Consider the following 23,856-nt stretch of genomic DNA (forward strand, 5'->3'; position numbering starts at 1 on the left):
ATTAATATTATTTTTGGTTGTTTCTGTTGTTTGTTTCTGTCGTCTTGGTTATTTCTGTTTAGTACTATTTTTGTGTATTAATGTTATTTGTCAAGATTTATTATAGAGATATATTTCACAGATTGTCGAGAATTTTGTTTATTAGTTAGGTCGAATGTCATTATCTTCTTTATTTATTTATTTATTGACTTTTTACTGCTTTATTATGAAAATATCTTTAAATGATTTTTTAACTAACTATTTTTGTGGCTATCACATGAAAAGTATTTAGCAGGAATTTATTTTTTTGACATCTAATTTTACACTAAAATGTGTTTATTGATACACCTGTTTTTGTTAGAATCGTATTTGAATTTATAAAGCTTACTTATCTTTCTTAAAATTACGAAAATTTCTGATCTTATTTTTCTAAATACCTTTGTATATTTCAACATTAATTTTGATTTTTTTTCCTCTTAAGTTAGTTTTTTTTATAAAATTGTTTACTAGGTAGAGCAGTTCATTATCACTTTATCAAGTTTCGAACATACTTTAGTTTGTCTTTAATTCGTTTTATGAGATAGATTTCTATAAAATAGCATTTTACGGATAATTTTTTAATTCTTTTATGCCGTGAAAATCAAAGCAAATAAAAAAAAAATCAATACAAGAGTTGACTTTGATAACAAGCCCAAGACTGTGGGGTATTCAATATGTGTTCAAAAAATTACTGTAATAAAATATGCATAGAGAAATTGCGTGGATTGTAAACGATGAAAAAAAAATGTATATGCAGAAAAATAGATATGATTGAGTTCGACTATTTATGTTTTTTTTTTCTTTCTGTTTTTTGCTCTCGAATCAATTATCAATTATAAACCACGTCCGTACTTCCCCATACATTACCTTCTTGTACGTGACCCCTATTTAAAGTAGATTCCTTTTTTCTTGGTTTCTCAATTTCTAGCTGATTGCCTAATAATTTGATGTTCAAAGAAAAAACTCTAGCCATAATACAACTACAGCTTAAAACTCTAGTGGACTTAAATTACTAGTGAAAAGTGGTAGTTTGATTTTAAAGAAAGGCTCCAAATAAAATGGACCTTAATTTGTACCAAAAAAAAAAAATGGACCTTAATAATCAGATCACCATGACTACTTTATTTTGAACACATAAATTAACTACGCAAAACTGTTTTCAACCTGCATCTCATATAAAATAGTTACGCACATGCTCATCTCCAATCTCCAAATTTGTTATTTTTTTGTTATCTTAGAAATAATGTTTATAATTTTTTTTGATAAATCATATTTGTTGATCCGGTCAGTTTTAATAAAAACATACCAAAATGTTAAGCACCACCATCTTACCAATAACAAAAACATGAGAATAACTCAAATTTTTTTATGTTACCAATAGAATTCGAATTCAGTATATCAATAATTTTAGTCATATATAAAATCAACTAGTAGAGCTGCCGAAATCATCTCCACCGTGTCTTGTCAAATGTCAAGTGATTAATAAAAATAAATATTCTTTTACTATTCCTTTGGATAAATATTAACAATTTTTGTTGGTACAAAAAGAAGAATATTAATAATTTAATAATTTCGTATTACAGTTACAACTTACAAGTTGCAGGTTTGGTACAGACAATCTAACTCATCATTGTCACATCGGATCATAGATATCTTCTTTAATTTTACTGTAACTTGAAACCGTGTGGGGGCAAAATACAGAAAACAAACAAGACAATAACTTTTTAATGTCTTTAATAAAGGAACCAACATAGGAAATTAGTAGTATTAAAGATTTGTCTAATTCCCCTCAACTTGTTGTCGTAACATATAATATTATTATTTCCTTGATATTTTTTTATTTTTCTTAAAGAAACTTTTTTGCTTTTTCTCTTAATGAGTGAAGCTTCTCATAAAACGAAACAAATTCAAAAGAGTGATGTTGACTGACCGGAAAACCACGGCCACAAGTTAAAAAATCGGATTAGTGATCCAAGCTCCAAAAGATACTCTGCTTATGTTATTACCTTTTACTATTATAGGGTTTAGGTTATGACTAGAAACACTTAACAGCTGAATTTTCAAAACTAATTACTGTGAATTTTGCTAATAAGTTTACCAATTAGCTTTTTTAAAATTAATTATTTTTACTATTTTATGGCTGCTTCTGAGTTCTGAATAATATTTATTTTTTGTTTTTCTTGTGGTCTTAAAAAATTACTCGACCAGTTAGAGTAAAAAAAAAGCACAAAATTAAAAATAAAGAGAAGAAAACTTTCATAAAATTTTCCTCTTTAAACAATGGCATAAAAGTTTATGCTAAAAACCACTTTTTCTTTTCTGCTCACATTTTTTTCCTTTCTACTATTTCATTTATCCTCACTATTCTAATTATTTTAGTTAGCCTAAACAACTATTAGCTTAAATAATAATAAAAATTGTCAGTCACACCCATAGGCCATAGTTTATCGTCTTTACATGTATAACTATGTTTTAATTAATTTTACTGTTATATATTTTTTTAACACATTTTACTGTTATATTTTACTGTCTCTATTTAGATATAAAAATATCATTTTACTGCTATTTTTGATAAAATATTTTTTATTTGACAATACAAAATTTATACAATTATACCTTCGATATTTGTTTTGTACCATTAATTTTCATCGTTTCGTTTGTTCTGTTTTATTTAAGTGTATCGGTGATCAGTGACATTATTGATAGAGATAAAAAGTTGCCAATAAAAAGAGAAGATATTTGCTACCCAAAATCATAGACCAATCTATTAATCTATAAAATTTGGTTAAGTGAAAATGAGATCAAGTTATGATTTTGAATATTCACTATGGACAAAGGCGATTTACGCTCTGACAAAATATTATCGATGACTAGTTTTTAAAATTTAAGTACATTATGAACCCGAATACCTCCGAACTTCCTCATCACATATAGAACAAATTTTTCACTTATTTGAATGTGTGTTCTTATGATATCATAATATCCTCAAATATAATAGTTAATTGTTATCAAAAAAAAAAATTATTGTCAACAATTTTATCCTTAGTCCGTTTCTTTATATATATACATATAGACTGATAAGAATTTTTTTGTGTTAATACTACCATGCATATATATAAAAATATATATATCAATATATGCATGGTTATTCCTACCCAAATATATATATATATATATATATGCATGGTTATAATTGAATATTCAAATGTGAATACGATATACCAGATCAGATCGACGCATGCCTTGACTAAAGAATCCGGACACAACCGATTATATAAAAACAATTGATTGGATATTTGTGAGAAAAAAGGTCTCAGTTCCAAAATAATGGTAGCATACTAGCATGGGATAATATACATTGATGATGACGTAGACACTGACTTATTTTGTCTTGTGGTTAATTGTCAACAGTACCGGTCCGTTTATATTTGGATACTATTAAGAGACTTTTCTTTTTGTAGTAATCAAAAAAGTAAGTAAACTAACCACTTCCCTCAAATGTTGAGCTCATTTTTTTTTGTTATAACTACATATATTAACGGATACATAAAGTATATTGTCATATCATATATTGTTATATTCTAGTATACTTTAATAAATTAATATGATTGATGATAAATCGAAATTAAATTCTTAAAAAGGAAAATATCCATTCAAGCTAGGTTAGTTTGATTAACTCATTGAACAAAAAATGTTTTAAAAAGTTTGCACAACAATTTAACAATCTAACTAATCCAACCAATATATTACAACCATGATTAAAAAAAATTACACAAAACGAATTAACTTCTAATGTCTTGAAGCATATTTTTTTTTTTGTATTTATAAACTGCAAAAACTTACATATTTTATGATTTTAATATAAATAAAAACACTAATTTTTTAACCAACTAATGTATGCGTTTTCAAAAATCTCTTATATCTTATTTGAAATTTTAATTATTATAAGTTTTAGAAATGTATAAGATTCTTTCTATAAAATTGTCTACAAGAAACGGATATATATATATATATATATATATATTAAGATTTAAGAGATTTTTGAAACATATAATAATTAACTAATTAAACACTGTTTGGGGATATGTATGTGAGTGTGTGACCTAATATTGTGAAGTTCACACTTAACAAATTTGAAGAGTACGAAAATTTCACATGGACAATATACAAGCACAAATCGTGGGAAAATTCTCCTTTTCTAGATACACATGTTAATTGTAATGTACATAAGTAAAAATCAGACATATATACACAAAGAGATTTGTACGATTTGATTATGTCCAAAAGTGTATAAGAATCTGTTCAGAATACGGAAACCCTAAAAGGCGTGTCGAATGAAAGTTGTGGACACGTGTAAGATAAAGGACACGTTTTACAATTAACAGTGCATGACTCTGTAATGTTCTCGCCGGCAATGGTTAGGCTTAGGCGTTAGCCTCCCTAGTTGCTACTTTATTCCACAATTCTCTTCAACTATATATAACACATGTATGTACATCAGTACATGACGTAAAAATGAAATTATGTATGTACAATGTAATTATATATGATGTATGTACGTATACGTAAGCCGGTTCAGAGACTTACAATTTACAAATTCAAGAATTATCAGGCCTCCATGTGAGAAAAACTCTTCATTTTCAAAGATGCTAGTATTGTATTTATCGAGATATGGTTATATTACATACATCATTTTTGTAATTACGTTATATTTGTGCATGCATACGCCATATTTTGGGGCAATACCAATATAGATAATATTACGCCATACCAATTAACTATTGCTAGATTCGGGGCTATAACCAAGAAGGTGAAAGAAGATTTCCATTGCGAAAACAAACAAATAAAGAGACAAAATTTGGCACATTTATAGTATTAAAGTGAATTAACAAATAAATCCAGATTTCCACATCGGGAAGTAGCCCACGTAAATCCAAGTAAAGTAAGCTTCTGTCACGCACGCAAATAAAGGCATGTTTACAGGGGCGGAGGCACACTATAGGTAGTGGGGTCAGCTGACCCAACTACTTTCTAAAATTTTATCATATATTTTACTATTAGATCTAATGCACCCAATTGAAATTATCTTTTGATCCCATTGATTCAATCAAAAAACTAATTTACATACATGAAAAGTGCAATATTTTTCGAAATTGAACCCACGTTCAACCGAAACCCAAAACAATAATACAACTTTTAATGATTTATATGAATTAATAGAGAAATAATAATAAAAAAATTTTGCCGCTTGAAAAAAACTCCAAATTATGGCATCTTTAAATCAAGGTAATGCTTTTTTTGCTTTTTTTTTGTTTATAAAAATGTCTTATACTTTGTAATATGATTCGTTTGTTTAGAAAAGGTATGAATGAATGTAGAATGCAATTATAGATTTTTTTTTTACAGTTTATAAACAATTTTTTTTAATATTTATTTTGACTCAAGTTAAAAACAATCCTGGCTCCGTCACTGCATGTTTACATGTTCAAAAAAGATATAGTCGGTCTAAAGGTACAAAAATCATCTAGCTTGTGACGTTCCTGATATTTATGAATATTTTCATATATATAAAGTCTTATTCGTGTATAAGTTGTGAATATATACTAATATACAGTACAAAGTCCAATCTCAAATGTTGTTTAAAGTAAAATTGATCAAATTAAATTTGAAGGAACTAAAAGAAAAACAAATACAGAGGGTACAATTGTTCTACGTACTCACGAACCTCCAGCTGCAAAAGAAAGTCATAAAATTAATGATTTTTTAATTTATAAATATGTGCAGTTTATTGAAAATAAAATTATAAAACGCCCTTGCGCAACAAATTGTTTTCTTTAACAAAAAAAAAAAATTTGGTTTTGCTCAAACATCTGCTAGACATAGTATTACTTTAATGCAACGCAAATTGTGTTTTGTCGTGAAACAAACACATATATCAGCCGTTTTTATTCACACTAATATTTTTTTTACGAAAACACACTTGTAACACTTACGTCCGATGTTTTCACTTTTTATGTTATATTAATTTCAGTATATCCAACATACATAATATATATCTTCTTTATATATATATATATCCCATAATATTTTTTTTGATAACCAAGTATCCAGACCACACAGTGATCTGACTAGTCCACTCGGCCTAAGCTCACGTCACAGGGATTTTTAAGCCTCCACTTAAGGGCCCCCTGATAAACTAGTGGTCTGGGGCGCCTGAGCAAGTCCGCATGTAAATTCCCAGGTAGCCACAGGAGTGAGAGAGCGAAACTGCGTCTGGGGAGGATCGATCCCTGGCCTAGACCAACAGGGCGATCTTTCCAACCAAACGAGAACCACTCGCCCACCACCATGTGGTTATATCCCATAATATTATATACTCCGTATCTTTCTATCGGGATAAATTCGGTAAATGAAAAAAAAAAAAAAGTGTCATTCAAAAGTTGCTGCTAGATCACACATTTGGCTTAAAGCACGTACTTGTATTCTAATGTACCGTAAACAACTTATCTTTAAATTTGTGAAGTGTATAAGGTATCAACTAAATTGTCACTTTGAATATTCTCTATATTATTACGATATAATTAATAACTACACCAGCATGATTGCACATTTGCACGCCATGTTTGATAGATAAATTCCCTTTGACAATCATATAATATAATTAAATTAATTTGAAGAAGTCGTACCACGGCACTGCTACGTACAATATAATGAGCAGCAAGAGACGAGATCTTAAGCCGCGTAACGATGCAACTTACATATTTATTCGACCGCGTATATATGTTTCTTGTTGAAAGACATTAAATTTGGAATCGTTCTATGATTAATTTCCCCAACTATATATAGTCACTGTTCTACTTTTAAAATTTATGATTTTTGTATTTATTAAATTATGTGGAGATGTGGATGTTTCTTGAATATGAAAAGTCACATATTCTTATCTTCAAAAAGATTTATATGGAGGCCATGACCTTGATAAGACAAATGTCACTAAACTATGTGTTGATTATAAGTTTGTCGATCTCTAACCGATTTTGACTGTCTCAAATTCAACATTAATTTCTTGGGTCAAAGTGTATAGTTGTATTGTTTTCGTTTGGCGCTTCCTTCAAGTGAAAAAATTTTATCTTTAATTTTTTGATCCATTATAAATATTATCATAAATTTAGAATTTTCTGATTAAGCTAAGCAAAACTCCAGATTTACACAATCCATGCATATCAGATTGTTCCACGTTAACTTTACGTTTCATAGTTCGTAAACTATATTTAATCATTTTTTTTAGGGTCAAACTAATTAATATGTAAATCTATGGTGGGGGCGTGGGGCACATGATTCTATATATATATATTTTTTTCGTCTAAAGATTTATTTATTCGTAAAAGATAACCGAAAGCTATACAAAGCCAACAAGGAACAAGATCCTTTTGGAGACAAAGCCGGTAGGTACAAGAAAACCTCCAGACACACGATTCTATATATTTTAGGTGCAATAGTTGTTAAAATTAATATGTACTACTTTATGTATTAATTTTACAAGATGTTTGGTGATAGTTAGACTTCTCTAACTTCCAAAATTAATAAGGACGTAGACAAATAAGTATACAAGTCTTTGGTCCTAGATCCCCCAAGAAATATTATGTTTTTATTTTACAGGCAGAAAGTCAATTTGTATTAAATAGATACAAAACAAAAGTCAATGAATATTAAAACTTTTATCAAAACTAAATACTCATTTTCATTGATCATATTTGTAATTTAAACCTACTTGTATGATTTGAAAAAATAAAAGTCAATTTTTAGTTTTATATGTCATCTGATGATGAAGTTCTAATCACATATATAGGTTTTGATTTTTGTTGGGGTCAACCACATAGGTTTTGATTAATTCGTATAAGCTACTAAATTAAATACTAATATATGGCTGTAATGCACGGCGAACGTGGGAGAGAAATTAGAAGTATCTATTAATAATTAAGTTAGTAACAAGTGGGCTTACCATGAGTGACATATATATAATCATAAGTGATTAATCCTGAAAATTTGGATTGTCTGTCTTTTGTTTTCAATGACCACACGTGATATTTTCATGACGGGCTAATTACCAGCTTCCAATTTTCTTTAGTGCAACAAAAGTAAAATTTGTAATTGAAATGACTAAAGCATGTATACCAGAGACTAATTTAGTATGAGTAAAAAAAAAAAAAACGCTTTAGGGATGTTTTTAATCAAACAGTTGTAACCATTTTTATTAAAATGATAAAATCCAATGTTGTAAACAATCCTGAATGTAAAAGAAAAACTCTAAAACTCAATTGGTAACATATACGTATGTTTAAAAAGAGTTTATGTTCAATAAAAATTCTTATTACCAATTTCAAGTAGTACTATGAGTGAACCATCCTGTTCTAAAAATCCCCGCTTACCCCGATTACTCCCCGTTTAATCGTTAGACCCACTATATCCGCCTCGATTAATGATTAATCTCCTAAAGAAATCAGTTACCCGATTACTCTCCGCCTAATCCGATTATTTTCCGCCTAATCTTACATACCCTGATTATTTTTAGATTGTAAGTATAATTTTTTTTTTTTTGTTATTCAATCATTTGAATTGGGAGTTTGTGATATTTTACAATAACTTATGTTCAAATTTCAATAAAAATCATCAATTTGTAATAAAAATCATAAAAATTAGTCTCAAAAATATATTTTTATATGTTTACTGCAATTTTGAAAACAATATTGGATTAATATGTTTTAAAAATATTAAAATAACCCTAAAACTAATCCCCGATTAATCACCGATTTAAATCCGATTTTCCGATTAATCGCTAGGTCCATGCCGAACGCCCGATTAGCGCCTACCGATTTTTCAAACAAGTGTGAAGCATGGTTAATTACTTGGTAATATATGCTATCTCTTCAAAATAGTCGGACACAAAATCATACATAGTTACATACATTTGATCTATTCTTTATTTTTATTTCCAACATTTTTTTTTTTTTAATAGAGATAAACACAAGAGGGTTAGTACTTAGTAAGCTTACATAATTAAAGAACTAATATAATCCATGAAGTGTATATACTTCCATTAACATGGCAAAACATATAATAAAAAAAAAAAACTCTCATTACCTCCTTTGTCTCTACTTAAGGGCCAAAATTGCCCCTTTCCTTGACTTAATCTTAATAATTAATTAAAGAGGCATAAATTAATTTTAACGATGGCTAATTTTTGGTCAAAATCTCACACGCTCCTTTTTTTTTTTTTTTTTTGCATGCTCTTCGACACGTGCTCTCGTCACTCTCTCAAATTAGCTGGCTCCAAAAAAAAGGTTCCTTTTCGGAAACTCCCTTCTCCAATTTGTTTCATCTCTCTCTCTCTCCTCCACTGCCTATAAAACCAATCCATCTCTCCCACTTGATTTTTCATCTCTCACACAAAAACCAATCCATTAGAGAGAACTCACCACACATACTTCCAATTCCCATTGTTTAAAGGACGAATTGGGTTTTATAAAAAATTATGGATTTCTCCGATTTGTTTCTCACTCTCTTTGCGGTGGCTCTGTTTCTTTGTTTACTCCGATTTATCGCCGGAATCCGCCGTAGCTCCTCCACGAATCTCCCTCTTCCTCCGGGAACAATGGGTTATCCTTACGTCGGCGAAACATTCCAACTTTACTCACAAGACCCTAATGTGTTCTTCGCAGCAAAACAGAGAAGGTCTAAAAACAGAGTCTTCTTGAAAATCCTCAAAATTCAAACTTTCTTGTCTAAAAACAGAAAAGTTGACTTTTTCTTACATTTTTTGTTAAAAACAGATACGGATCGGTGTTCAAGACTCATGTATTGGGATGTCCATGTGTGATGATCTCAAGCCCTGAAGCAGCGAAATTTGTATTGGTTACCAAGTCTCATTTGTTTAAACCGACTTTTCCGGCGAGTAAAGAGAGGATGCTTGGAAAACAAGCAATCTTTTTCCACCAAGGAGATTATCATTCCAAACTTAGAAAGCTAGTTTTAAGAGCTTTCATGCCTGATGCAATCAGAAACATGGTCCCTCACATTGAATCAATCGCTCAAGAATCACTCAATTCTTGGGATGGAACTCAACTCAACACTTACCAAGAAATGAAAACAGTAAGCCCCACCCTCTCTTAAAAACAGAGTGTCCCCTGTTTTTTCTCTGTCTCAAAAAACAGAGCATCCTCTGTTTTTCTCTATCACTATACTCTGTTTTATAACTGACACTTGAACAAATTTTTTGTCTCATCAGTACACTTTCAATGTGGCGTTGATCTCAATACTCGGCAAAGACGAAGTTTTCTACCGAGAAGATCTAAAACGATGCTACTACATTCTAGAGAAAGGTTACAATTCGATGCCGATTAATCTCCCCGGAACACTATTCCACAAAGCCATGAAAGCTCGTAAGGAGCTAGCACAAATCCTCGCTAACATCTTATCCAAAAGAAGACAAAACTCATCTTCACACACAGATCTTCTCGGATCATTCATGGAAGACAAAGAAGGATTAAGCGACGAACAAATCGCCTCTTCACACACAGATCTTCTCGGATCATTCATGGAAGACAAAGAAGGATTAAGCGACGAACATCCTCAAGTACTTAGCTGATTTATCTTCGCCGCTAGAGACACGACGGCGAGTGTGCTGACGTGGATCCTCAAGTACTTAGCTGATAATCCAACTGTTCTAGAAGAAAAAAAAAAAAAAAAAAAAAAAAAAAAAAAAAGAGAATCTCATAAGGGAATGGCAGTTCCGTAAATTAATGGGTTTTTTGTTGGGTAAAACAGGAAGAGCAAATGGCAATAAGGAAAGATAAAAAAGAAGGAGAGAGTCTCACTTGGGAAGATACAAAGAAGATGCCATTAACTTATAGAGTAATCCAAGAGACATTAAGAGCTGCTACTATCTTATCTTTCACATTTAGAGAAGCTGTCGAAGATGTCGAATACGAAGGTATGTACAAATATACGTACTTTATATCGTATTTAGATCAATTTGTTACATATGAATTATGCTAATATGTTTTTTAAAACTAATTTAACAGGATATTTGATACCAAAGGGATGGAAAGTATTGCCGCTATTCAGAAATATTCATCACAATGCTGATATATTTTCGGATCCGGGAAAATTCGATCCGTCGAGATTCGAAGTTGCGCCGAAACCGAATACATTCATGCCTTTTGGAAGTGGGATTCATTCTTGTCCAGGCAATGAGTTAGCTAAACTTGAAATCTCTGTTCTAATCCATCATCTCACCACTAAGTACAGGTTGGTACACTTTTAAAATGATAATAGTCCTTTTGGAATTGACATAAAAATGATATTATTTTTGGGAAGTGTTTCTGATAAGGGGTATTTTCGTAATTTTCAGATGGTCAATTGTAGGACCTAGCGATGGAATTCAGTATGGGCCGTTCGCTCTTCCTCAGAATGGATTGCCTATTGCCTTGGAACGAAAACCATAGTACAAATTACGAGAATACCATTTGCCTTTCTAAAATTAGAAAGTGAGGATTTTTTTTCTATTTAAGAGAAAAAAAACTAATTCTCTTATATTTCATTGGCTAAACAAAAAATACAGAAATGAAAGAAAGTAGAAAGGGAAAAAAATCCCAAACGGGACCCCCAAGTGTATATAAGTTTTAGTTTATATAGAGAATTAAATTTTGAGAGAAAGAGAGAATTAGTTATATAAATGTTCCATGTGTATCTTTATTTTTGGTTGTCTTTTTTTTTCTTCTTTTCAAATTGTAAATTCTTTTGTTATCAATGTAATGATTAGTGAATACAATATATGGAAGGCTCCAAGAGAATTTCAAAGCTTAATCATCGTTTTAATTATTAATTGTTTAAAGTAACGGAACAATATTTACTGGATTTTTTTTTCAAAAAAAAAAAAAAAATTATATATATGTTTACTGGATTTTAAATGAAATCAATAGTACGTCGAAAAATTTGCAGTCAGTAAATTAACTAGTCATCTTACCTTTGGTCACACTACAACAAAAGTATTATACTAATCATTTTGTTTTTGCTATTTGATGACAAATTAAACGTAGCGCTAAAATATGATAAAGATTCAAGATTAGAGGATTGATGTAAATATCAACTTACTAAAATATTCGCGATTTTGATTTTTTTAGTGATCAGGGTGATCTTATGTTGAATTATGCAGTATGAGATCGCCCAACATATCATGACCATTGACCAATAGTTTACCATTCACTTCGTTTCTTATGTTAAGTGTTAACATTTTGATTTTTACGTAACGAAAATATCATGAGACAATAAAAAAGATAATAAATTAAAAGAATACAATACCTTATCGTCAAAAGTTTAAATATCAAATCAAAGACATTTGGATGTTGGAGTAAACCAATTTTGAAATTATATTACATATCGTAAGAATTCATAAAAGGCGATTCCATATAAGGACGACTTTGAAGCTTGACCGTTAGTCGTAAATAATGTGCCCATTCGGCCTATATTGATTAGTTTACTGGTTTATGAATTTTGCATGTTACAGGAATTTACTGCTACGGATACGATCGTCCGATGAATATTAATATTTATATCTATATATATATATATAAACTATTATAATAATTAACATTGGTTTATTTTTCTTTTGAGAATACATCTGTAAATCTTAATTGGTTGCCTTCATAATTATCTTTATTCACCAATTATATAATTATTCTACCATTTTTGCTTAAATAAACTGAAAACAAAATCGGAAAGAGCTAAACATATTTTTGTTATCATCTATAAATAAATATTGAACTTTTGACTCAAACAAAGAACTCTATCTTGGAGCAAAAATGTACTTAAAAAATATATTTATCTTATACCTTTTCTAGTTAAAGTATCTTATCAACCTTATATTTTCGTTATTAGGTAAGAATAGCATCTAATCCCGAAGGTTACTATCCTTATTACAAGTGTTAGGTGGTAAGTTATTAAATTTTTATGGTTATATTGATTGCGAAGAGAAAACAGTCTGTCATAGTGCAGAAGTGCACTGTACACTACAATATTGATTTGATTAGTTGGCTGTAATCCATGGTTTAAAAATAAGTCCAAAAAATTAATTGTGATTAGCGAAGGACGAATGATAATAGAAAATATATTTCCAACTCGAGAGTTCACAAGAAGATTGCAAGTTCGAACTTTACTAACTATAAAGATTAAACTATAAATTAAAAACAGTAGTGGGGCTGTTGGGGAACTATTATCAAGAATCAAACTCTTTGTTTAGAAAAAAAAAAAAGAATCAAACTCGAGAGTATGTTATATGTTTGTTAATTTTGTTTTACCTGATTCGATCGAGAGGTATTACATTTTTAATTATTAGTTAACATGACACATACATACGGAAAAAAGAAATGAAAAGAAAAGACTTACATATATGTAGTTTGGGCATGATCACTGTAGAACTATGTGTAGAAGAAAGTGCTTGGAATTACAAAAGATTATCTATGCATGAGTAACTTGAATCCGCCTACATGTATATATTTCTACATATTTTTTGGTTTGTGACATCTTTGCTAATTTTTCGCGAGGATTCGTGCAAACCGCAACTATCGTATTCTAATCCCTAAACCGTAAAGATTTTTCAATCTGGAGACATTGAGAATGTGTTTTAATTCTCTTGAAATTTTATCTTTGTATATGGGATTTTTTAGATCTTGTATAGAGCTAAAAACTTGTAATCAAATATTCCTTTCTACTTTTTTTTCTTTTTCTTTTTTAATATAGGAAATCCAACGCCCAAGAATTTCTCTGACTTTGATAAATGATCAATTGAATAATGGTGGATTGTGAATTAGTTAGGGAAAATTTCCATATGGACCATATCCAATGTATTAGATGACATTTAAAAGACTCCACATCCAATAAGGGTAGATTTTAGAATCTTCCCAAATTAGCACCCTTAGTTGAATTGTCTTGTCCCTAATTTAACTAACTAATGGTTAAACTTAAATCTAACTTGTTTTAGTGGTTTACAAAAAGCCCATAAATGGATTAAAAGTCCCATTAAACTTCTAAATTCTAAAATTTGAAAACAAATTGTGAATTTTAAGAACATAGTCCTAGTTCTGACTTCTGACTAAAAAGAAAAAGATCATGGGCCTAATAAAGGCCCAACTATTATCAAAGATGGACCAACGGCACACAGATCTCCCCGCCTTTATATATCACGACGGAGACAAACTCAAGCCACGACGGTTCTCCGAGAGAGAGATTTTTCAAAAATCAACATTGCAACAGAAGCAAGAACCCTAATCGAGTACAAGCTCTGATTCCACTGATTAATCTCTAAAAAATGGCGAGTGAGAGTTCGCTATCTTCCTCTCCGTCGTCATCTCAACCCCCGTCATCTTTACCTTCTCCGTCGCCGGGGAACGACGTCGGAGATACGTTTATAGGAAGTTTCATCAGTCTAATTTCTAAGTACGAGATCCGTTACGAAGGCATTCTCTACCATCTCAACGTTCAGGACTCGACGCTAGGTCTACAAAACGGTACGGATTCCAAAACCTATGCGATTTTGGATTTTCCGAACAACGCAGAGATTACATGTTTATGCTTTGTGTATTTGTAACTGGAACATCGAGTATATATATCGTCATCACTTTGTTTGCGTTTGGAACTGGAAATTTGATTTTGATTCCGTTCTTGTGGTTGATTTGGTCTTAGATTCAAGGAGATGTAAGAGAAGCTTTAGTATTCGTTTATATGTATTTGCGTTTTAAATTTGTGTTGATAGTTAGTGGAGAGTTAAAAATCTGGAAACTTCTATGTTAGTGAATCATGAGAGGTGAAGTTACCAAGCAAATGTTTACTTGTGTTGCTATTCAAATGTGGCGTTCTTGTGTTGAATGATAGTATTATGTTGTCTGTTGAATGGTTGTGCAGTAAGATCATGTGGAACGGAGGGGAGGAAGAAAGATGGGCCGCAAATTCCGCCGTGTGATAGAGTTTACGATTACATTCTTTTTCGTGGAAGTGACATTAAGGTTAGTATTCAGATTCTTACCTTCTTAGGCATTTTATGTTTGATGTATTTCGTAGTTGGTCTTTTTAAGTTGGAACCCCTGAACTATGATCATTATTTAAGTTTGATTTATGTTGATACTTGTTTGTTGTTTTAGGATCTGCAAGTTAACCCATCTCCATCTGCTCAATCAAAACAGGAGATTCAAAGTGAACAAGACATCAATCAGGTATAGACATTCACTTAGAACATGGAGAATGAGAATTGTCTATTAAATTTATCACTTTTCATGATTTTCAATCTCTTATTCCCCCGTCCTGTTTACAGTCCTCTCACTCTAGGCCAGCTATGACTATGAGCTCTCCAATTTCTGGCTATGATAGCGGTTATGGTTTGGGGAGAGGATCACAATGGATCAATACACCTGCTTTGAGTAGTAAACCGGTTCCTGTCACACAACATTCATCAGTCCCTTTAAGTTTCCAGCCTCCTTCTTCAGCTAATGCTGGAAGTTTGACAGATTCACCAGTGAGCTTAATTGGTTCAACTCAAAGTAATGTTGGTTCCTCTATGCCCATGCCTTCTTTTGTGCAAGGTAACAAATTAGCTTCCACTGGTGTCCCTCTTGGTATGAAGCAGCAGCCAGTTTCATCCTCCTCGACCGTACCCAATGATTCGCAGATTATAGATTATTTTGCTTCACCAATCATGGGAGTAGTGAATGATTCAACACAGGTTGTTACTCGTTCACCTGATGTTGCTTCTAATCGATCATACTCTTCCAACCCTTCTCCCCTTGGTCAAGCACAACTCCATACTCCACCTGGCCTTGCTTCAGCACCCTCTAACCTTTCTCCACCTTCTGAACCGCAGCTTTCTGCTCCAAATATTCAGAACAGTTACCCCAGTGCGCCTCGGGCTGTTGGTAAAGTTGTCTATGACTCTCAGTCTGATCATCCAAACCGATCTATACCTTATGAGTTACCTGCTGTGGCCTCCAATTCATCTCCTGTGATTCCTGGTCCATTGTCAAAGTCGCCTGAGTCATTCTTCGGTATGAATCCGTTACCGCAATCTAGGCAGCAGATGGTATATAGGGGTCAAGAGATGTTTGCACCTAACCCGATATCAGCGAATGTGCCATCACAAAGTTTTGCTATCAGAAATCATGCACCGTTGCTGCCTCTTCCAGTTTCAGCTCATCAGGTATCTTCCTATTTAATTCTTCTTCTGATGTATTCTCGTAGATATCACACCTATGCATGATTTTCTCATGATTATTATAAAAAGTATTCATGATTACATTGGTTCTTCCATGATGTCACTAGTAGTGATACATTTAGCCTCTCTCTTTGTCTTGGAAGTGTTACTGGAAATTCAAAGCATTGCAACTTTGGTTTGTATCCTTTCAACACATTTCATGATTTTTCATTTGTTTTTTCTTTGGTTCTAAATGTGTTGCAGTCTCGGATCCCTAGTTCTAGCATTGAGTACACTGAAGAATTTGATTTTGAGGCAATGAATGAGAAGTTCAATAAGAGTGAACTATGGGGTTATCTTGGGAAAAGTAACCAGAGAAATCAAAATGATTACCGGGAAGAAACTGCAATTGAGCCAAACGCTGAAGGGAACGTACAGGTATTTTCTAACTTTGATTAAATCTCAGAGAGATCTAAGTTCAAGTTCTTACATGACCTAGTTAATGATTTATATGATATTTCAAGCAGCGGTTAATATCTGTTTTTGCCTGTTGCAGCCTGCATATAACAAGGATGACTTTTTCGACACAATCTCATGCAATCCACTTGACCGTGTGGGAAGAAGCGGACAACAGCACACCCAGTTTCCCGAGCACATGAGACAAGTTCCTGAGGTTTGTTTCACCGTTTCTATATCCACCAAACCGAAGTTACTATTCTTCTCCAAATCGCAATAGTGTTTGCTTATGGACTTTTTTTGCTCTCTTTATCTTTTTATTCAGGCATTTGCTAGTAATTTTCAAAGGCCACCTCCACTACAACCAGGTCAGGGTGCATATCTCGCTGCACAAACCAATTACAGAGGCGGATACCACAATAACAACTACTACGCAAACTCGGGTTATGGTTACTACTCTGGTGGGAGAGGCCGAGGCAGAAACACACATTTCTGACCTGCTGCGTTATTGTCTTCCTCAGAACGCTTTATTGGTCACTTGCGTACCCGCATTTCTTCTCTTACCGCTTCTTTTAAATTCAGCTTTTCGGGTAAAAAACAGTTTTACGGTTACCACATCTCTAGATGTGTAGGCATATCATATTGGCAAGTTCATGTTCCTTTTTAAAATCTGATGAGCTTTAGCCTCAGGAGAGAATGTTTGTTCATGTAGAGAGAACAAAAAGTACTACGAACCTTTTTGGTATATGCACATCATTAAATATATACGTACATCATATGCTTTAATATTTAATATTTGATTTACATATACACACATAAGCGAAGTTAGTAATACTTACAAGTTAAGAATTACATTAGACCTTACATACATAAGAAGAAGATTCCTTAAAATTTAGAAGTATACAACTTTATCCAATTATGTATGTTACTTGCTAAGCCCATTTTGCCTTTACCCCAAAGTAAAGAAAGATACCAAAACTTTCCCCACCAAGTAGGGTTTAGTACCAAATCCTTCAAATTCCATTATCCTCTCTCAAACATCACCCAAACCCACCAAAAGGCCAAGAACGTTGGTCACAGAGCCTGAATGTTGTCTCATCGAACCCGAACTAAAATCCAATCCCGTGACCCCATAATAATGCCCAGATTGACTTCTCGTCACGGTACCACCAGTCCTCTCATCTGGTGTGCAGCTATCATTTGTGCTATAATCTCTATTGTTGTAATCATTGGTGGCATTTTAGTCTTCGTTGGTTACATGGTCATTCATCCTCGAGTTCCCATCATTAGTGTCACGGATGCTCACCTCGACTTCTTAAAGTACTGGTTATTTTTTCCGCAACTCTTCCCTTTCCTTGATCACGAACTTAGATCATTAATGATCGATATATTTTTCTCAGGTATGATATAGTTGGAGTTTTGCAAACGCAGTTAACAATTGTGATTCGCGTAGACAATCATAACGCTAAGGCTCATGCGTTGTTTGATGAAACCGAGTTCAAGCTAAGCTATGATGGGAAACTTATTGCGATTTTAAAAGCGCCTGAGTTTGAAGTTGTTAAAGAGAAATCAATGTTCCTTCCTTACTTGGTTCAGTCATATCCAATACCATTGAATCCAACTTTGATGCAAGCTGTAGACTATGCGGTTAAACAAGATGTTATTACGTTCGAGCTCAAAGGTGGCTCGAAAACTCGGTGGCGAGTCGGACCATTAGGATCGGTCAAGTTCGAGTGTAACCTTAGCTGTGAGCTTAGGTTTAGACCTTCTGATCATAGTTACATTCCATCTCCTTGCACTTCTTCTCATAAGCATTAGAAACTCTATCTCTCATTTGTTTTACTTTCCCTTTCACTTAATTAGTTTTATTTTACTTTTTGGGATTGATATATATTTTTTTCTTTCTAAAATAATTGCTGTAGGTAATACTACAAATTTATTCACAATGATATCAAATGAATATGAAAGAAATTCAAGAAATTTTGATATTTTCGCTCAACATTTTGACTGGAAGTTTATATGATTGTTTGGAATAATAATGACTGAGAGTAATATCTTTTGTAAGTTTTCTATTTCAACTAAAATCACAAATGATGGATTTCTTTTAATGTTTTTTAATTAAGAAAAAATTACATTATAGAATAAGACTAATAAAGTACATAATTTAGTTATGACGTTGAAATATGATGTAAAATTTTATGGCTAATTCTTCTCGGTATGATATAAAAATATATCGGTTTATTTTTTGCTATTATATGTTATTTTAGAAAACTATCTATTGTTATATTATACAACCCCGTTTTGCATAATATAAACACGAACCGTGTTATATATAAATAAAATCATTTATAACATAAATGATTTTAATCTAACATATACAACAGAAGTCTACAAAATCATGCAACATACATAACACAAACCTGAATCCAAAATACATAACACAAATAATTAGTTTATTAGCGTAGTCTTAAACTAATGAAAACTTGCTAACATGGACCAAAATTTTATCATTCCCTGCAACAATCAACAATGTCTTATATCAGTTTTGCAATAGCAATAACAAATGTAAAACCAAAGCACAAGCATCACACTAATTACAATATTTACCTCATTTTTTTCATGTTGCAAGAGATGTTTCAATAAAAAATTTAGAACATGTTGCTGCATATTTTAGACCTGTTGCTTCTGATTTTCCTCTTGATGTTTGATGAGTTGATGCAAAATTCTAAAAAAAAAATTATGACTGTTTTCAAAGATAACTTGTTGGCAAGCTATACTACAAAGACATTAAACAGTCCTTAATAAATATATCATAGGGGAAAATATCAAATATCATTTAAATCATCAGTTGTTCATTTTCGTTGATTTAAAACATGAACTTTGTCCATGGTGATTAAAATGCTCAATTTTATGTTAACTTTCAATTTAATCACGAATTCTCGTTGACAAAATCGGAACCGAAAGAAGAAAATTGATATCAAAATTAATAATTCTCTCGATTTCTTCTCTAATCTTCTTGATTTATTCTCAAATCTTGATTTAATTTTAGTTTCTCAAGATTTCTTCTCTAATCATTTTGTTATCTACAATAGTTTATTTTATCTAATTTGTAAAACCTCTTATAAAAAACGGAAAAAATATTATTTTTTATATAGTTAATTATTCTTTATAACGTTTTATTGTACTCTTTTATTAAGTTTTGATTTTCCGCCAACTAGAATTTTAAAGCTTTGGTCTTTATCCAAATGACTTGAGAAATACACTCATCACTCAACGTGTCGTTAATTGCTTTCCTCTCTCTGCCACCTCTTTGTTTCTTTCCCTACCAATTTTCCTCATACTCTGCCTCAGTCGCTACAACTCTGGCTCTTACTCTTAGCTTAAAAAAGGTAAGCCGTAAGCTGTCGCTTCAATATAAACTAGAAGCATCTTGGTTCATTAGCGAGTTATAGGGTTCTTAACGAGTTAACGAGTTATAGGGTTCTTAACTTTCAAAAGTCTTGAGTACCTTATTTTTGGGAAATCCATTATGCAGTGACTCATAGTATTTGTGTTCATATTGTTATAGGGGAAAAAAAAATTAGGTGAAGACAAATGGATCTTGGAGGTTTGATTTCTGGCTTGGTCTCATCTTCAGTTTATCTTATGACCAGACCTTTCTTTTTCTGCATATCTGCATGTGTGTTCTGTCTTAGAACAGCTCTTGTCACAACCTTTGTGTCTACTGATATGGTGACTTCTGCAATTTGGTTCAACTTAAGTATGCTCTGGAGAGCTGTGTGGGGATCAATCTGGGGATCGGTTCTTCTTTTTACGTTCCCGATTCGCTTTTTCGTCTCTATACCAAGGGAAAGACTGGTTCGTTCGGTTTGTAAACCTTTCTTGTATCCAGTTTTGGTAATCTTTGATAAATTCTAAGAAAAAAAAGTTTTTTTACTTTGAGTGAATGTGCAAGATGTAGTGCTGCTCCTAGAGATTTAAGCTAATTTCGATTGTTTTAGTAATCTTTGATTGATTCTGAATTAAAGGAATTTTGTATTTGCAGCTTGAGCAGAGTATTTATGAGTTGCGGTATGAGGTAGAGAGTCTTGAAAGGAATAGAAAAGAGATAGAGGAGAATCTCCGGGCAGCAATAAAAGAATACCGAATCATGGAACGCGACTTAGATGAACTAGAAGATGAACATGATGAAGCTATTTCCAAAATAGAAAAGCTAGAGGCTGAGGTAAAAAACAAAATGGTTTAATCTAATTGTTGCATAACCTTATGTACATATGTTCTTAACATTTGGATTTTGGCAGCTGCAAGAACTAAAAGAGGAAAATCTTCAGTTGAAGGAAGTTAATGGAAAAGACTATTGGAGCAAGAAAGACAAAGTTATAACCAGTGAAGAACCAAGCGAAATCCGTAGCATACCGAAGCCGAAGAATATCCCTTGTGAATCAAAGGGAAATGCAGAGTTCACATCGGTTAAATCACCTCTTTATCCGTTTGCAAAATCGACAATCCCAAAAGACGAAGAAGTGACACCAAGAGTCCTCGATTTAGAGAGGAAAATTGCGGTTTCAAGAAGTGTATTCAGCGCGATGCTCGCTCTAGTGGTGGGTATAGTAATGTATGAAGCCAAAGAACAAGAGCTGTGCACTCCACTTTTAGGAGCACTCTTCACTGTGGTTGGTATCTCTTTAAGAAGTGTGGTTCAATTTTTCTCTACGGTTAAGAATAAACCGGCTTTAGATGCAGTTGCTCTCATGAGTCTCAATTGGTTTATCGTCGGTACTCTTACTTACCCGACTCTACCAAGAGTTGCTCGAATTGTGGTCCCGCGAGTCGTTAGCACCGTTGGCTCGGTCTTCGCTTTGCTCCATGGTGGCTCAGTCCCTGCGTCACTGGAGCTTGTTAACTATGCTAGTTAAGCAAAAAATCTTTTTACTACTTCATTCTGTGAATGTAATTATTAGTCTAGCCAAACCGGACTGAACCGGGATCTGTATGTATTTTGGTAAGAAAATAAATATAAGTTTTTTATACAAATATTTATGTGAATTTATCACTGTCAATGTAACCACTAGGATTGAGAAATCTCATTTAAAAAAAAAATCGAACTTAATTAAGATTGAATTTGTGCTATTGTTAAGAAAAAAATCTAACAAACAAAATGTGGTAATTTTAGATAATTATCCTAAAATAATATTAGTAGGATTAACGACCAAACCGGGATTTATCACTATCTGATTTGGAGGCATGCAAACCGGGAATTATACCGGTTCCACGTGACAGTCACAGGATTCGAGTTCCGACGTTAAGTACACGTGCACAAACAGAAATAGAAGACTTTTCAAGGAGACACGCGTCGACAAATAATTGGTTAGTCAATTTCATTAAATACCCACCAAAGGAGGCTAAAGTATTCTCGATATTTGAGAAAGACCTAAATCACAGAATAAATCTTTGCCAGATTTGGTAACTGTTTTCTCCTCCTTATTATCTTTCACCTTTTTTCCAGTGAGCGATAGAGAGAGAAATACGATGATTTAAAGTTACCGGCGGTCTCGGATTCGCTTGGTGCAGGTCGGGAACTGATTAGCTGACAATTACACGTGTGTTGTCATGGTTGGTTTGTGAGATCCCGTCTTGTATCAACTGAATCGGAGTCCGAGGTGAAAAAAATAAGGATCTTACTTTCAGATCTGATACAATCTTTTTTGCGGTAGAATCTTGAAAACTTTTTGTTTATTGTTCGTTTTAATTTGATTGATTGATTCGGTTTTATCTAAATCAAGATAATTTGTTGTTTTTTCCTTAAAGGTTTAGTCTTTTGTTTAGTTTTGAAGCCTTAAGAATAATGATCTTGTTTTTGAAATTTTAGGATCTAGGGTTTTTGTGCTATATAGATCTTGTATTCGAATTCTTCATTAGTTATCAATGTTTAACGGGTAATTGAATTTAGATATTAGATATCAACAGATTCTGATGGAAACTCTGTAAATCTCCAAGCTTTATGGTTTATAGGGTTTTGAGAAATTTTTTAGGGTTTATGCTGGTTTTACAAAGGTGTAGATGAGTGTTGATGGTCAACGACAAGTCCGTTCAGAATAGTAAACGGTTGTTCACCCTATATAAATCCTAAAAATTAGAAAAGATTGTATTCTTATATTCATAACTAAATTTTTTTATCTTTCCCATGGTACTAATATATGTGAATTTCAGAAACTAAATGTCGTCAAGAACAGTTTACCTTGCTTGCGCTCAAATTTAATGGTTTATAAGTTTATTTGTAAAAAATTAATTAGTTGGAGGTTTTGTACGAGAAAAAAAAAAAAACAAAAAATTGGAAGCTTTAGTACCATTCGTTAGAAAAATGTTTCGGCTTAGAGAAAATTTCTGGGATTTTTTTTCTATTTATCCCACATTTGGATATGTATAATATATAGGCTTTGTTTGTAGTTAACCTTCCCTATTTCTTATGCTTATTTATTTATCTTCTTATGGACCAAGACTGAATTGTATATATTGAAACTGAATGCCAAAGGACATGTTTTGCCTTTTTTCCTCTTTATTTGTTCTTTAAAGATTCTGTTGGAAGATTTAAAAATCTGGATTTTATCAGAATACGTTTTGAATGATGAAAGAAAGATGTAACTTTGAACAAAAGTTAATAACATCATTAGTTTAATAGGATTCGGGCATTATGGTCAAAAAGGTTTCTCTAAAAACAATTTAGGGGGGTTTATTGGATCATTGATTTGAATGGAATTGGAAATCTAACTAAAATCATGTGTTATTCAATCATTGATTTTAAAATCTTTATAAAAATCATGTGTTATTGGTTCTATGATTTACAAATACTAGTTCAAATCACCCCTTATTCAATATTGAAGATTTGAGTATGGATTTGATTTCATATTGGATTTGAATGGATTTGAAAATCTGTTTTAGTTATAAATAGAGAGATTGAAATCCTTGGGTTCCACCTAGTTATTTGGGTGGATTTGAAAAAAAAAAAAATATTAGTAGTTTTTATTTTCCATAATGTTTTGAATATCAAAAAGAAAAAAAACTGCTAATACAAAAATCACGAAACATCTTCGTATAATACTTTCAAGCATATCGATCACAAAAAAAAAAACTGCTAATACCAAAAATCA

The 23,856-nt window shown here is 32.1% G+C and overlaps 4 protein-coding genes across 6 annotated transcripts in view; all 4 read left to right on the plus strand.

The window, feature by feature from the left end:
- The window catches only part of LOC9299565 (decapping 5-like protein), a 63,058-nt gene extending 45,557 nt beyond the window's left edge, over positions 1 to 17,501 (plus strand). The window contains exons 1-7 of one of the 2 annotated variants that reach the window (XM_002863443.2): positions 14,128 to 14,579; positions 14,974 to 15,074; positions 15,210 to 15,281; positions 15,380 to 16,258; positions 16,517 to 16,690; positions 16,809 to 16,925; positions 17,034 to 17,501. In XM_002863443.2, the coding sequence (XP_002863489.1) occupies positions 14,381 to 14,579; positions 14,974 to 15,074; positions 15,210 to 15,281; positions 15,380 to 16,258; positions 16,517 to 16,690; positions 16,809 to 16,925; positions 17,034 to 17,204 (1,713 nt within the window). In that variant the 5' untranslated portion in view covers positions 14,128 to 14,380 and the 3' untranslated portion in view covers positions 17,205 to 17,501. Of the gene's footprint in view, positions 1 to 14,127; positions 14,580 to 14,973; positions 15,075 to 15,209; positions 15,282 to 15,379; positions 16,259 to 16,516; positions 16,691 to 16,808; positions 16,926 to 17,033 lie in introns of those variants that run through there. The other variant, XM_021026345.1, reaches the window with a different exon arrangement.
- LOC9301326 (abscisic acid 8'-hydroxylase 3) lies at positions 9,445 to 11,872 on the plus strand. The gene is given in 6 exon segments (XM_021026411.1): positions 9,445 to 9,747; positions 9,846 to 10,164; positions 10,301 to 10,743; positions 10,830 to 11,005; positions 11,097 to 11,322; positions 11,426 to 11,872. Coding segments are annotated over 6 exon segments (1,458 nt in total). The 5' UTR covers positions 9,445 to 9,547; the 3' UTR covers positions 11,520 to 11,872.
- Positions 17,502 to 17,675: 174 nt separating the features above from the next.
- LOC9299566 lies at positions 17,676 to 18,768 on the plus strand. The gene is made up of 2 exons (XM_002863444.2): positions 17,676 to 18,028; positions 18,109 to 18,768. The coding sequence occupies exons 1-2, from the start codon at positions 17,796 to 17,798 to the stop codon at positions 18,524 to 18,526; spliced, it is 651 nt and encodes a 216-aa protein (XP_002863490.2). The 5' UTR covers positions 17,676 to 17,795; the 3' UTR covers positions 18,527 to 18,768.
- Positions 18,769 to 20,112: 1,344 nt separating this feature from the next.
- Positions 20,113 to 21,742, plus strand: LOC9299567. Of its 2 annotated transcripts, none has more exons than XM_002863445.2 (3): positions 20,113 to 20,566; positions 20,754 to 20,933; positions 21,010 to 21,742. In XM_002863445.2, exons 1-3 carry the CDS (start codon positions 20,303 to 20,305, stop codon positions 21,622 to 21,624), a joined length of 1,059 nt encoding a protein of 352 aa, XP_002863491.1. In that variant the 5' UTR covers positions 20,113 to 20,302; the 3' UTR covers positions 21,625 to 21,742. The 2 variants fall into 2 exon arrangements, with proteins under 2 accessions (XP_002863491.1, XP_020871087.1); XM_021015428.1 differs by having other exon boundaries at positions 20,286 to 20,575.
- Positions 21,743 to 23,856: the final 2,114 nt, after the last annotated feature.

The sequence above is a fragment of the Arabidopsis lyrata genome, assembly GCF_000004255.2.
Source record: "Arabidopsis lyrata subsp. lyrata unplaced genomic scaffold ARALYscaffold_8, whole genome shotgun sequence".
Lineage (NCBI taxonomy): Eukaryota > Viridiplantae > Streptophyta > Magnoliopsida > Brassicales > Brassicaceae > Arabidopsis > Arabidopsis lyrata.